The 16,762-nt window shown below is 29.8% G+C and overlaps 2 protein-coding genes and 1 long non-coding RNA gene across 14 annotated transcripts in view; 1 reads left to right on the top strand and 2 right to left on the bottom strand.

Moving 5' to 3' along the window:
* The window catches only part of LOC146997280 (uncharacterized), a 197,043-nt gene extending 194,163 nt beyond the window's left edge, over positions 1–2,880 (bottom strand). For all 3 annotated transcript variants that reach the window (XM_085816329.1, XM_085816328.1, XM_085816330.1), the window contains exon 1: positions 2,710–2,880. The gene's annotated coding sequence lies outside the window, so the exon portion shown is untranslated. The remainder of the gene's footprint in view (positions 1–2,709) is intronic.
* LOC146997279 (uncharacterized) overlaps positions 1–16,762 on the top strand; it is a 240,487-nt gene that overhangs the window by 54,003 nt on the left and 169,722 nt on the right. The window lies entirely within an intron of this gene.
* The window catches only part of LOC146997278 (cullin-5-like), a 181,868-nt gene continuing 180,359 nt past the window's right edge, over positions 15,254–16,762 (bottom strand). For 7 of the 8 annotated variants that reach the window (XM_085816266.1, XM_085816261.1, XM_085816268.1 and 4 more), the window contains 2 exons: positions 16,211–16,318; positions 15,440–15,482 (listed from right to left, as the gene is read on the bottom strand). In XM_085816266.1, coding sequence (XP_085672392.1) covers positions 16,311–16,318 — 8 coding nt within the window. In that variant the 3' untranslated portion in view covers positions 15,440–15,482; positions 16,211–16,310. Of the gene's footprint in view, positions 15,273–15,439; positions 15,483–16,210; positions 16,319–16,762 lie in introns of those variants that run through there. The other variant, XM_085816262.1, reaches the window with a different exon arrangement.

Here is a 16,762-nt window from a genome sequence, read left to right as displayed (position 1 = left end):
TCAAAATTATTCAAAACTGTCTGTAAACGGGAAACAATAAATATTGCTTTTTTTTTTTTTTTTTATCACAGACTGCATTTCATCAAATAAAAATGTATGGCATCATATTTCATAAAGACTACATTTCTATCTTTAGAAAGAACTTAAATTGTAGTCTTTATGAAATATGATGCCATACATTTTTATTTCCATACGTATGTATATGCATGCGTATATATGTATGACAATATATTCGATTTCTTTGGGAAAAAAAAAATTGCTTCGACATACTGCTATACAAAATATACAATTTAAAATAATATATTTGGGGTGAAGAAAGAGAATTTTAGGATTTTTAACATATATATATATATATATATATGAAGTAATTAAATTTAAAAATCAAAACACAATAAAAAAATTTCATGAACTTTAACATATACACATAGAAAAGTTGCACTGATATTGCACTATACAAGTAAATGAAGAGGGAATACATAATGAATACCTTTGACAAAAAATAAATGAAACTCAGAATTTCGTAAATTTTAATACGTGCAAATATATAGAAATGCATACATTCCCTGTAGCAGGTAAAAATTCATATTTTGGTTTGTTTATTCTACTAAATAATATAAGTTAATGTTTATTCACGACTAATAGAAAGAAAATCATACTTATCTATTAATTGTATAAAGTGAAACAGGTACTAGTTTTGAAGAATAATGTCTAATTAGATAGAAAATTCTTTTGTCAAATAAAGTGTTGCATAAATTTAATTATTTACTTACAAAAAATACGAAACACTTGCATGCAAAGATTGTTATAATCGGATTTAATTATCTAAACTAGAATTAAATACAAGATTTTGTAGAACTTCATATTTAATGATTTATGTTATATTAAGTGAATTTTAAGAATATCAGGCATGAACTCACAAAAATTTAAATAGCGTATTTTTTCGCATTAACATCAGAAACAAAATTGGTATTAGTTACAGATATATTATCAAGATTTTTCAAGGTCTTCGGATTTTAATAAATACGCTGTTCCTGTGACAAATGTATCGAGATATTTAAATGCAAGCATTTTGCAACATACAAAATGTATTTACCATTTTGAATTTTTATTAATCCTACATTTAATCTAATCCTACTTTTAAGTCACACATTTGTTTAATTTACTTAACTTGGTAAATGATGCTATTTACTACAAATTGACTAGCATGACGATAAAGAATGCAATCTGCTATAGATTGAACGATTAGCATGATGATAAACAGTACTATCTGCTATAAATTAAATTAATCATCATACTTATATAATCACTATTAGACTTACAATAAGATTAAATATGTTTACTTTCTATAAATGTATGTACTCGCTTTAGTTTATGATAATTATAACATACTTAACACAGAAGCACTTTTTAAAGCACAGATAAGTATAAACTTATTCATTAAAGGGAAAAAAAAAAAAATGCAACTTACCTTCGAAAATATTTTTGGCTTGAAATTGCTTCTATGAATCGCCTTTATTCATTTATTTAAGAATTCTTTCTCTTTCGGAAAAAAGAAACCTGTACTTTTGGACCATTTGGATATTTCCCTTTACAGTTAGGTACACAGCATGTGTAAACCATATCAAAAATTTGAAAAACAAATAATAAAGTGGAATACTTATAATATAGAAATATCTGAAAAAAGAAAGAAAATGTCGACTGTTCTTATGGACGATTTCTGACCAAGTGACCGTCAAAACTCCAGAAATCCACCCACCACAGTCCTGGGTGGGGAGAGTTAAATGAAATACAATCCCTACTGACACTGACGTCACACCTCCTCTTGGGAAACGCGCCGTGGCCTTGAGTTAGTTCTAGGAGGTGTTGGTATGGGAGACTTCTCAGTAAAATTATCATTCACACATGACAGAAGATTGAATCTTCTCTCTGCCAAAGCAAGAACACTAGGAAGTTTAACTTTCTCCACAATGCTACTTATTACCATCAATATGACTTGAGTTCTGCCAATGCAATAATACAATTAAAAAGATATTTCTCCATAATGCTATTTATGACCATCACTGTGACTTTATAATCTTAAGTAAATCGTTAATTGTAATGTAAAGTAAATTGTTATATGTAGGTTTTTCTAAATTCACATTCTGTAAGTTACATTTATAAAATTATTCTGTTATGATACTTGCATTTGTGCTTATTCACTTACCAACAAGAATTAATTATCATTCTGAATATTAACAGTTATGGAAGATAGTCTGAACTCTCCAATATATTATAATATATTTATATGCTAAAATACCATTATTTGTTATTTTCATATTTTTAATAGTCGATAGACTTGACAAATTTTAAAAGTAACACATGTTATGACTAATATATTGTTCTAATTTATGCACAGTCTTGGTATAATAGCAATATTCTAAAGCAGGATTTATCAAAAACTATGGTATATTACATTATTTTTATAGCAAAATTTTTACACAAAAGATTTAAATGAATGGTCAAAATGAATACAAAGTGGCCCATATACTGGTACATAATATGTAACTTTCTCATATTTATGTTGGTACATAATGGTGTATATATATATATATATATATTATTCTTATTTATGTGGTACAAAACTAAATAAGTTTTAGAATCCCTGTTCCTAATCAGAGTAAATGTGAGAAAGTTGTATATATACAACTAGGAGAAAAAATAAAGTCTTACAGTGCCATTTGACATGTGATGATACCACTGAAGTTTACGACCACTGTGTTTTTGTCTATAAAATTCTTCTACTTCAGGAATAAAATCTTCAAATTCTAGAGGCAATGATACTTGTATCCGTTCACTTCCTCTAGCCCAAGCACCAGCATTAAGAATTTTCACATTGAAAGAACCTATAAAATGTATTATGAAGAAAAGAACAATAATACAAAAAATTATAAAAAAATATTTTTAAAAAATTATTAATAAAGAAAACAAGTGGAATAAATTGATATCAGGAACTAACTCATGAAAAAAGGCACAAAAATAAACTGCTGGATTTGAAAGTGACATAATGCATATAAAATAAAAACTCATATTTATTTTATAAATTAATTACATGGATGATATGATTAAACTTGCATGCTGTTTGGCATTTCAGAACACCTAAAGTTCAGTACTGTGAATAATCATTATGGGTAGCAATAACTGCTGCTATGTGACTTGGCATACAGTGGAGTTAAATCTGGGTATCAACTAAAGATATTGCATCCATGAAGCATTAACACTTTGCCAAAGTCCATCTGTTGTAGTTATTAGTGGTTATTTTTGCCCAAGCCTCTGGCCAATGACAGAGCAGATGTTTTAAATCCATAAAAATATCCTGAACATACTGCCTAAAAAAGATATGGAAAATGCTATCTGTTGAAACAATGTCACAAAATGTGTGAAGCATGCAATCACATATTACTTTGCTGGTAGCTGACTCCACAAGTGATCTCAACATTTAGGTCTATTGGAAGCTCTAACATCTCTTCAATGTAATATTGGCTAAAAAAAGTACTAGGTATGTATAACAGATGCAAATGGGACTTGTAGCACATCCCATACCATAATTACAGGTGCTCAGTTGATATGATAATGTAAAATGACTCCAACAATCAGTTCCAATACAAACATGACTATCATGCGGCTGTATGAAAAATCATGATTCATCAGAAAAGATGGATGCACACCATTCATGAATCCATGCACATTGTTCATTGAACTATTACAATCTATACCAGAGATTGGCAAACTTTCAAAAAAAAACAAGGGGCCAGATCACAAAAATTTTGGGCTGGGTAGGCTTCAAAAAAAAAGTTTAAAACATTTTTTAGGAAGTGATATTTTTATAGTTATGCACATTTTGCTAATATTTACACCACCCCCCTAAAAAAATTCATAAATAAATAAAATAATTTTGTTTATTAATAAATATATAATGGAATAAGTTAAAATTTTATACTAATGTGATGAATACAATTGTTTTTTTCAAGATAATACTTTATCATATTGAAGTTCGAAGTTAGTACTTCCAAGTTAGTACTGCCAACTGTTAATAATGATCTGAGCTGCGACTATACACACTTCATTTTTGAAAATTTCCTTTCACATTGGTAAGTAATCCCAAATACAGATATAAATTGACATTAATATGATTTTCTCTTTTTTTTTAATGGCGGGTACGAGCCATTTTTAGGGTTTTGCCACTACTAAGGCCAGAAGTGGTGGTCATTTTATTACGGAGGCATCTAATAGGCAGACACTGTTACCTTCTATGAGAAGACAGATAATTTCCATCCATGCCTTCTTCAGGATTTGAACTCGGGATCTTCAGTACTGAAGTCTGTTTCCCTATGATCATATTTATCATCTGAAAGGTATTCATATAACTGAGTTAGATCCATTTCTTCAACCATCATTTTTAGCATATCATCATTCTGCAGATCAATCACTTGCATTTGAAGGTCCTCAGTTGCACAAGCAAATGGATTTTAAAATATGGAGATGTCTTTGCGCTTGCAAAAGATCCAAAAAACATTGTTGTAACTTATGTTCACAAAATGTACCTGTCACAAATTTTGGGGGAATGGAGATTTCACACTTTTACAGTATGGAAAACAATTAAACTCATTTAACGTGATTTTTCAGCAATAAGACAGACAGAATTCATTTCACATGTGAGCATAGCAGTTATGCTCATAGGTGAAATGGTGTATTGTGTTGTATTTAATTATGGTAAAGCACACTAGGGCTAATATAAGCACACTAGGGCTGCCTAAGGAGAGGGATACCTTCATGGAGGACTTTCTAAGGGTAGATTGGCTCGTATATACATTATATATGGAGAAAACCACAAAAACACCCATGCAGCCAGCCCGTTCGCGGGATTCGAACCTTGGACCGAACTACCAGTGTTCAGCGACTTTACCGCTCGGCCGCTGTTGGGCCATACGTGAAATGAATAACAAATTTAACTTAAATTAGAAAAAATAACAAACAGTTAAATTAATAAATTTAACTTTAAATTACAAGCCTTTCCTTGTAATTTGAAGTTAAATTTGTTAAACTATCCCACGATATCTGTAAGAAATCATAATTTCTATAGTTATTCAATGTTCTATAATAGTGGTTGGACACTTTTTCTCATTTCGAAAAATTTCAATTATTTCAAAAGTCTCAAAAAAAAATTTTCCATTGCTAACACATCAAACTACTGTATGGTAGAGCAAATCATAACCTTTCACTTTGTTAGCTTTAATAAAAAAATCATGAAACTGATGATGAAAGTGAATAAAATAGCTTACACAACTAGTTCAATGAGACATGACAGATTGAAGTGTTTCTCGCAAACAGTACGCAAATAAATAATACAAGGATTTTACCCAGATATGTTTAACATTTAGCTTCTTCACAATTATCCAACTAATACTTTCCCATCCTACATCAATTGTGATACATTTTAACTCATTTCACTACAAACTGTGTTAGTGTTTTCTCAACTTCCCTGAAGATATCTTTCCCAGTAATTGTTCCATGCAGATCATTCACAGAAGCTAATTCTTAGGTCACCTCAATATTGATTCCTTGAATAAACAGCAGCAATCTGGTTGTGTCACTAAAGTCTTTCAATACATCAACAGCCAACAAAAATGAAAATTTTTGCTTTGTCTTTTAATTGACTATTAATGCAGTTAATAATGTGCTCAACTCTTTTAACAGTTCTCGTCGAATGGCTGGCAGATCAAAACAAATGCATTTCCTCTGGGCACATTTCTTCAGCTATCACAAACAAACATGATTTAATAAATTCATCATCAAAACATATTTTTTTTTCCTTTTTCTTATCTTTTTTATCTCTTTTTATCCCACAGGGCATTAGCCTTTTGGCCTTTTACGTTGAAGTCAGTTTACTTTTCAAATTGCTACCACAAAATATTAGAGCCCTGTATTATATTTAAAGAAATTAAATAATGAAGAATTTGCATAAATGTATATATGTTTCTTGCACTATGATAAAACAACGATACCTAGAGCCATCAAATTTTGAATAACAGAAGTTTCCACCTGAATATGGGCATCTGGAAGCCCGAATTTGGAATTTGTTTTATTATCTATTTCATACTTTGTAAAACTTTAACGAACTTTGTATTAACAAACTCAATGATTTCGAAGCAAGCAATGGCAACACTGTATGGGGGAAAAAATTTTATCTCCAGGGCATGAGACTGTGTATCAGAAATTCCAAAGATATACTCATTTCAAAATTATTTTGCAATACTGCCATTAAACTGAATTGAACTTGAACCATTAAACTGAATTTAATGGTTCAAGTTCTTCACGAACATGATATTTAGCAAATACAGGTAACACAGAAAACGTTAAAAAAAAGCTTCTTTGGGCGTAAAGTAAAATCTGAAGGCCTTCCGATTTTTTTTTTCTTTTTTGGCAGCTTATAAATGAGTTGTTCGTAAGTTACTTACTGCTTCATTATAAATTTTTAATTTTGCAAATAAATCATATTGTAATGAAGCACTCTATTTTAAACATTCCAGTTTTAACAATCATTCATTTTCTGTGAACTTTAAATATTGTTTTGAGTGCTTAGTTTGGTAAGGATATATATTTCACAGAAGGAACTACGCTTTTCACAGAGCTATTATATTATGCAATAAACACAATACTTTATCATTTAATTTCATAGCCAAATATTCATTCTGCTTTAATACCACAACTATCAAATTTCACTTTCCACCTTTTACCTCCACTTTTCCAAGGTCTTGAGAGTGAAATGAGAGTAGTTGGTAATAAGTAAAATAAAATGAAAATAATAAAACAACACAGAGTGCTGATAATCACTAAACACCAAAAGACATGACAAACAATACAACATGTACTACTAAAGAAAAATTGAGAAAACTGGCAACATTTGTTCTATGGCAACGGCAGATTATAAATGCAAAGATGTGATCCCAATAGTTATTTTTTAGAACTTCTCAACCCAATTACTGGCAGCTGCATTAAAATTTTTTTATTTAAATACAATATTAAGCTATGGGCTGTATTAAAGCAGGCTGCAGGTCAGATTTGGCTCACAGGCCAACCCCTGGTCTCTACTATAAACCAGCGGTTCTCAACCTTTTGATGAGTGTGTACCATCTAAACAAAAATTGAAAACCTTTAGTACCACCACTACAAAATACTACTACACCACCACTCTTGCATAAATTTACAAGTGTTAGAGAAAAAAAACTCAACTAGGATGTTGGGGTTTTAATTTTTGAATTTAATAGTTAAAAATACTTAGCTTCTTTGCATACCCCCTATTTTTCTCTTGCATACCACCAGTGGTACGTGTACCACTGGTTGAGAACCCCTGCTATAAACCATTAAAGAAAACAGAACGATAGCCACTTTGCAAACAGTAGGTAATGCTACAAGCAATGTGGCATCATATGTATGGGAACTGACTGCTGTGTCATGCCCCAATCCCAAGGGTTTCTGATATTGCTGTACCATTCACAAGCAGTAAATGAATAAGACATTTCTTTTCTTTAGCTCTTTTAACCAGCCATATAAAAAAAATCAATGTTTCTTTAATGAAAAATTATAGAAAGATTAATTCAAAAAGTCTGACCAAATTTTCAGTCTTACTGTTTAATAAAATTATTTCTTGAACAGTATCTTCATACATAAAACAGAATTAAATGATAAGCCAGTTTTTAATGTATAGGAATGTTAAAATTACAGAAGCTACCATGATGAAAATTTTATATATTTCTGGATATACATATTTTAGATGTGCAAATAAAAAACGTATCATGTGTGTGTGCACATTCTGTCTGTCTACCACAAGAATATCTCTTAATAGGACGTCTATAGCTGTCTGTTGCTAAAGAAATAAGCTCTAACCCATTTTGGTAGTGATGTCTCAAGTAAATGCATTTAAGTTTGACAACTCAATGTCATTAATGATAAATTGGTGATACAAACTTTTTTATGTTTATTTTAAGCATAATACTCATTATGTCTGTAATTGTTTTCTCCTCCCTCCCTGAGCCAAAATTCACCAGAAACAAATTAACAATAAAATTTTACCTATTTGAAATATACGAGGCCTATTACTATAATGACCATTCTTAATAGCTGATTGTTCAAAATGGATACTGGTATAATTATATATAACATTCCCATTAATACAATACACATTATTATTTTATATAACCATATAAAAAGTAAACGAATTACAGACATATTCCTAAGGAGTACACATAAAATGTTAAGAAGCATGGATATAAAGCACCTTATCACCTTAAAAAAGTGACAAAAATTTGTAACTTACCAACCCAAGAACCACTATTTCAATGAAGATCTTTAAAGTGCTGATTAACATCTTTGTTAATGTTTACATCTTGAAACATCCTTGCTAATTTGTTTACATAATCAGCAGGCATACCAACATCCTTTGGTGTGAGGGGATAAATAAATAAATAAATAAAGGTTAATAATAAGCACAATTTTATATATTATAAAACTCATATCAAGATAAAAATTTAAAACTTTACTTACTCTTAACCATTCAACCATAATTTTGTCTTTCTCACTGTCAGCTGAAGACTCGAGAATGAGACGTCTTGTGAGATGAGATTTGTAATACCTCATGAAAATATCCTTATTTTGAACATACTTCAAAACTAAAAGCTGAAGAAATAAATCGGAGAGATGAACATGTGTACATATGAATTTTAATTTTAACAACAGTATCATTTCAATCGGCTTTAAGCATCTTTCTGCTTCAAATATTAGTTCAGAGTAATCAATATTTAAAAACCAGGAAACCATTTCTACAAATTTGATAATATTAAGTTCTGATAATATCTTTAATTAATAAATTAGCCTGCAGGGGCCTTACTGTTGGTAAACTTTTCATTTTTTATTATCTTTTAAAAATTATCTTTTTTTATTACCTACATCAACCTTAAAAGTGAAATTTCAAGACTCTACCTAAAAATATTTATATATGCAGCATGTAAAATTTCAATTAAATAAAGCATTTGGATTAACTGTACAGATGCCTACACCTACAATCAGAATGCTAACACACAAACTTATTATTGTTTCATTATAGTACATAAATCTAGCAGAAACAATACTTTTATTGAACATAATTTTTCTAATAATTACAGAAAATATGCATAATTAAAAGATATTTCATGGACACATAAAACATATTTTTTATAAAAGTTTATAAACTTGTAAAGAGATAAATCTATAAGATCTAAATATTTTTCCTCTTATGATTTTTGGAAATAAAAGATAGTATGCATTGAGAGTTAGTATACATGGGTTTGTACAGATTAATGAATCAAAAGGAAATGTAAACAAAATAGTTTTAGGAAGGAAAGAATGGCTTCCTCCACAAATCTCAACAGCAAGCCATACAACAGTTTTCCTACAACTTGCAGAGAACTTAAGGAATAATCTTACTTGGAACAATAAACTGCTCTGGTTGGAAGAAAAACATAAAATAGATTAAAAAAATTATTGAAGTTAAGCATATAAAAAGTGATTTCCAAAAAGAAGAGCATTACACAATGCATAAAAAATGTGAAATGTTCATTCTAGATGCTGTCTAATCATTTTAACCCTTCAGAGTTATGGATGTAAAATTCCATATTCAAGGATGGCTTTACCACTTATTATAACTGAAATTTTCTGCCAGATGAATCTAATTTTGGATTGCATGTGTATTGGAAGGAAAGGATTCGAGGTACAAAGTGAGAGAGTCATTCTAGAATTATAAGAAAGAAAATATATTTATGACATTTTGGAAAACTCTGAAATTTCTAATGCTTCAAAATCTGTAATGTTTGGAGGGTTAAGAACATGATGATATGCTTTTGACTAGGTGATATTATCGATTGATGTATAAGAAAAATACAAATAACAATGTAATACGTAAGGCTAATGATTAAGCATGATCACAATCCACCAGTAGCATGGAATAGGTCAGCTCTCTTTTAGATCATGGGTCTCCAAACTATGGCCTGAGGGCCAAATCTGGCCCGTGAGCACTAACGATCTGGACCACTAGGGATTTCTTTAAAATAATGTTATAAAATTTTAAATTACAAATAGAATATGCAATAACTGTTTCGTATAACAGCCAATCCAGAAATACATTGCCTATCATGCACATTCTTTGTAAAACATATTATACAAACATTTCTAAATTTACAATGAGTGAAATACTGTAACACTGTATGTATAAAAAATCTCACATGGAAATGCATGACCTCCTCATATGTCCTTTAAATTATACACATTTTTTGCTGCATTTCATTTAAACTTATTTCCTTGAATTCCATTAGAGATATATTTCTCACTCACTTTGCGACAAGGCAAAAATACATAAAAACTCAAAACAACTTCAAACAAAGCAAGAGTTTAAATTGTAAACAAATGGCACATTCATTAGGCTTCGTAGCACTTAAACAACTTTTAAATTGTTGATAATTCTACAATTATTGCATGCAGATTAACTAAAGTAATAAAAACCTGACCCGAAATACAAGAACACCATAATTCAGTGACTTTTAAAGGAAAAAGATGCACAATTTACAAACATATAAGAATAAAAAAAATGAGCTCATCGAGCCAGGTAACAGAGTGCGTATATATATACATATATATAGAGAGAGAGACTTTTGATGCAGCAGATTGCAATCAAAAAGGGAGGTGCACAACTAAATGTTATAGCAGTGCCATATAGAGAATTTAAGACTACTTGCTTTTGAATTTTGCAAGATACATACGTACAGACATCATGAAAAAAATCTCTCCTAAATCCATTTTGGGGGAAAGAGTCTCTTTATTCTGTGCGTGCGTACACAAAAAATCATTTAAATAGATTGAAGAGAGGTCAAAATGGATATTTTCATTAAAACATGATATCCTAAATTTTTTACAATTACAATACTTCGCACTTACTTAAAGGTTTCGTGTGTTATCTTTCTAACTTTTATAGTACTATGCTAGGTCGGTTCATAGAAATTTTCAGTAGTGATTTTATTTAAAACTTAATTTTTGTTCTTTTTATGTAGTAATTTATTTTAATCTTGGAGATGTTTTTTTCACACAAAACTTACCCAAAATATAAAATACTTATGAGAGAAAGTTTGCCTCAGAGAAAAGTGTAAATAAAATACACTGATAAATTGTGACAATGGGGAGATAAAACTACTGAAAAGTAAAGTACATAAAGAAATCTGTAATATTCTGGGACAAAAATATATTTTTGAAAATGTTTAAAAACAGCTTTAAGAAATTTATATTAGGTGAAACTGCATAAATGTCTAAAAAACAAGACTTTTCATAAGATCATAGCACATAAATCCAATCACAAAAATCTCACTCCCTCATTTAAAAACATGTATGCTGTTCCTCATAAATGCTGTTCATTATAAATGCTGTTCATTACAGTGGTATGATGAATTAACTGGATCGTAGCTTTGTGAAAGAGCCAATATGGCCTACTGGCTAAAATGTTTGGAGACACCAGTTTTAGATCATATGACAGAAGAATCAAAATGTATCTAATACATACAATTTTGGATCTACTTTTTTTTTATATATATGTTTTCAACCAACATAAAAGTTTAAATTGTTTTAAAAATTCTTATCTCTATAAAAATGAATGCATATTTTTGATAACAGTAAAATTATCCAAAATATGTGTAATACAATTGATTCTTGAATATTTAGTTTTTCTATAAAACAGATCAAAAAAAATTTCATATTTTTTAAACAATGAAATGAAAACTTCATCAGGATGGCAAAATGGACAATATTTACAATTTTGGATCTACTTTTTTCCCATGTTTTCAACCAACATAAAAGTTTTAATTTTTTTTAAAATTCTTATCTTTATAAAAGTTAATGCATATTTTTTATAACAGTAAAATTATCCAAACTATGTGTAATATAATTGATTCTTGAATATTTACTTTTTCTATAAAACAGATCACACAAAAAATTTTTATTTTTTAAAAAATTAAATGAAAACTTCGTCAGAATGGCAAAATGGACAATATTATGTTTTTGAGTACCCCCCCCCCCAAAAAAAAAACATGCCAGTTTTAGTTCTAATTATTTAATTAGGAATGACTGATGACATAATTCAATAACTGATACTTTTAACAGATATTAATCATATTATATGGTAATATTAATTGGTGGTAACTTAAATATTCATTACTGAATAATAAAGAGGGTGTTTACACATTTTCAAAATAATTTAAATAAAGAATTGAAGAAAAACAAATGTTTTGCAGTAAAAATTTGAGGCCACAAATTATTCATTGAAACGAGAAAAATGGTTTGATTTTTTTTTTTTTTTTTTTAAATTTTTCTTTCAAAACGTTGCTTGCAAACAAATTGTGGACCGAGGAATATGTTTTTGCGCTTTCCGAAGAGTAATATTCCTATTCCGTAATTCAGAAACACGGTGAAATGAATCACATTACAATTTCTAAGTGGAAAATAAGCAATATTATTCTTCAGAAAAGGAAAAACCATCAATGGACCTTCTACATGGAAAGAAGGTTCCAAATGAATACCAAAAAAAAGGTACATACTGTTTCTAATGCCTCTCAAGTTTATTCTTATTCTGTAATTATGAAGCTTAGAGCAATGTATGCTATTATATTTTCTAAGAGCAAAATAAGCAACATTATTCATTGGACATGAAAAAAACCGTCCATTATTACTTCTGCATTGAAAAAACTTCAAGCAAATATTCAAAAAAGGTACATACTCCTGTTTCTATAGTTAAATCATTAGTAACCAGAGAAAATCCGACGATGCAGAAATCAATTGTAAAATCTTTAAATACATCCGTACCAACAATAAATAAAACAACAAACCAAGACTTACAACTTTAAAAAATCTAAAAAGCATAATGTTCACCAGCTTTCGCCAAGGCATGTGGCTCAAGACACAACAGCTTGCAGAACCCTGTATGAAAACTATTTAGCAGGACATAAATGAAAATACATTGCGACCTTTGCTGAAGCATGGTTTTACCTAAATGATGGCAACAACTAAAAAAATGTTTTATTTGATACTGAAAAGGACGAGAAAAAGAAACCATAAACTTAGTTCCGTCAATGCATAATTAAGTTTCTGTAATGGCTTTATGATTGCCGCAGGATTCTTTTACAGTAGGAAAATAAAAATAAGAAGAGCAGAAAAAAATTTCAACATTAATTCACTATCAAGAGAAAGTTTTATGACCGATATTGACAATAGAAATTCCATTTCTTTATGCCAGTGACTTTCAAAGCGTAAGAATTTATCAAGACAAAGCAAGAAGAATTTATCAAGACAAAGTCATACTTTGAAAAGTACCACAGAATTTCTTGAAAAAATGAAGACCGATCATATATACATATAGTACAAAGTCCGTAATCCGGACGTCCATTATCCGGAATGATCTATAATCCAGACCTCAAAATCCAAAAACTTTTTTTGTATGCTTTATGCATGCTCGTTATTGCTCGTTTGCGCATGCACGTTGGGAGGATGTGTCTCCAGACACATTAAAAAATGCTTGGCATAATTTATGGCCAGCTACCATATTTCATGGTCATTCATAGCCGCGAATTTGAAGGTATTCGGACATCGCAAAGTAAAGGTGAAATTTTCCAGTTATTGGATTTTGTAAAGAAATGTGGAGAAGCGATAATAAATGAAGATGATATAACAGAAGTTTTTCATTGGGACGACAATGCCCCAATTATCAATCAATTAATGGACAGCGAAATCTGTAGTATGGTTCTAGATCCAGAAAATACCGCTTCTGATAGTGAAGAAAGTGACAGAGAGGTTATTGAAAACAAAAAAATTTCGATTGATAAGTTAGTCGGTATTCGCAACACAACAATTACAGGACTTGAGCAGTGGAACTTTGTAACTGAACAAGAAATTATGTCTGTTTATAGAATTAAAAAGAAAGTATTGGCACAAAAAACAAACCAACTTAAACAACTTACATTGAAAGAAATGTTTAACACAGTAAACAAATAAATATTAAGCTTTTTTTTGTAAATTTTGATACCCTTTAGATCATAATTGCTCTTTATTTCATAAATTACAGTTTCATATTTTTAATTGTGTAATTTCTGTATGCAATCTTACCAGATTTAAATTGATGATCTTATGATCCGGAAAAACCCCTAATCCGGATGAAGTCCTGATGAGTCCGGATTATGGACTTCATACTGTATATACCTTTTTAACGTATTCGAACAAAGTTCCCTGACCTATGGACTACTGTGTATCTAGTGTCTCAAAATGAGCTCTTTGTAAGTGCTACCCACCACAATTGATGAACCCTGGAAGAAGTGGAACAGGAATGGAGATCAATACTGCCAAAATTTTATGGAGAGTCTTTCTATCATGGAAATCAGAAGAGCCCTTCCATCATAGAAATCATGACCCAGACTTACAGTCCAGTAAAAAGGCTATCAGATCGAACATTTAAAAAAATACTCTTCACATTTTAAACATAAATTAAATGGCCCAAAAATTATTCTAAAAATGTGTAAACACCCTCTGTAATAAATAAACGCATTTTCATAAGATATTGAATAATTAAAGAAAAGAAGAGAATTCCAGTTTTTATGAAATCTTAAGTTTATTCCCTGTTGTTCTTTAAAGTGGTTAGCAGTGCAAATGCCATATTATAGGACCTGAATTCGATTCCTGGAGAAGATATGGATGTTTGTCAATTCCCCTTTACTGGGGTACAATATTGAATACCCATGGACAATACTTCTGAGGATGAAATAGCTAAATGAGTGATATGCTCAGCCATTCTCAACCAATGCTTAATAAGTATGTGTCCACCCAATGGGGGAAAAAACAAATCTCATGCATTAATTTGAAAATTAAGTATTAATTTAAAATAAAAAAATTATTTTCATCAAATTTTACATTAACTAACAAAAATTTGGTATAGTTATGTAATGCATACATATATATTACATAGAACTGTAACTTAAAACATTTAAATCTGTCAATTATATTTTATACCTAACTACTGATAGCAGAAAATATAAATACATACCACTCCTTTTAATTTTTTATCAACTTCATCTGATGTCAATTTTTTGGTGAGAGAGGTTTTCCTAAGCAGCACATCACAATAATTAGCTAAAAGCTCGGCACAGCGAAATTCTGGTTGAGTTCTGTTGCCAATCCTGTAGAGAAGAACATTTAATATTCGGAAATTATTAAATAGCATTTTCTAACAAAGTGAGCAGAGCTACTTCAAAATGTACATTTTTATGTGACATTAAAATTAACAATTTATGAATTTTATGTGAAAAACACATATGATCTTACACTTTTTGCTTTGTAGACCACTCTAAGCAGAAAACAGATGTATCGTTAACAACTTCCTTAAAAGCCTGTGAATGAAATATTCTTAAACAAATAAAACAAAATACTAATTATTATTATTATTATTATTATTTACTATACACCTATTAACTCTTTCGCATCGATAGAGACCCAAATCTGTTTCTCTCAAACATCTGAAATGCCTGTATATACAAATTTTTGTTGGAATGGATTTTCTTTTCCCATTCAAAGTAGAATGCTACAGCATTAGCAATAGCTTACTTTTTTAAGTGAAGCGATTACTCTCTTGTGTGGTTTCACCCAGCGTGCAGTTTTCCCTTGGGACACGACTGCAGTTGAAAGCATCAATAGTGAAACATTGACAATACATAAAGAAGAGCAAAGGCACAATTCAAATAACAGAGCTACTTAATAGCTTCAAAAGAATGGTTGGTATGTCATTTAACAACTCCCGAAACCAATGCGGCATGCACTAACATGATGAAGAAAAGCACCAGGTAGAAATGTATTCAGACATTTGAGCAACCTGCTTATATCTGAATGGTCAGACGTTTCGGGTGACTTCGATGTGAATGAGTTAAAGCTGATGGAATATTTGCTGAAATTACAGGAATACCACAAGAACATTTTTTTTTTTTTTTTTTTTTTTTTTACTTTTACTTTTAAGAAATACATAAATATATTTTTCCCATTGAAATATTTCTGTTAAATTTGATTTTAACTAGAACATGCTATATGGTAAATATCTCAGTTATAACATAAATATGAGCAATACCTTATCTCTTGATGTTAAAAATCTAGGATCGTCATTAAATGCTTCCTTGACTAGCTTGCTAAACCTTGCAAATAATTTTAATAATTGTTCTACATATTTTTCAAAGTCCTGTAAAAATAAACACACCAGAAATATAATAGTAAATAAATAAACAGAAATTTAAAACAGATGCTATATAATAACAAATGAACTTTATTTTATGGTTCAGTTTCAAACACCAAAATACTTTTAAAAATTTATATCCTCCACAAATAAGATCTATAATTCTGATTTTTTTTTTCCACGCATAAACACAATGCTAGTTGCTTGAGAAAATAAATAATCTTTTAAATTTTTTAAAGTGACTTGGCATAATTCATAGTCTCAAATCATAAGAAACTATTGTATCGTGTGTAAATTTCTCTCGATTTTCAAACTGAAGTGTATTTTCTTGTAATTATTTTGTTACCACTGATAAAAAATGACCTTGATTCAAGCAGATGTTTAAACACAGTCTCTTCCACTCACGCTGTATAATTCTAGAGTCTGTTTTGGCATAAATTTTGTTCAGTA

Source organism: Stegodyphus dumicola, chromosome 5 (genome assembly GCF_044657685.1).
Source record: "Stegodyphus dumicola isolate Sdum_Otavi_A_Nest chromosome 5, ASM4465768v1".
NCBI classification, from domain to species: Eukaryota; Metazoa; Arthropoda; class Arachnida; order Araneae; family Eresidae; genus Stegodyphus; species Stegodyphus dumicola.
Note: the sequence above shows the minus strand (reverse complement) of the source record. Positions and strands in the feature narration are given on the sequence as shown.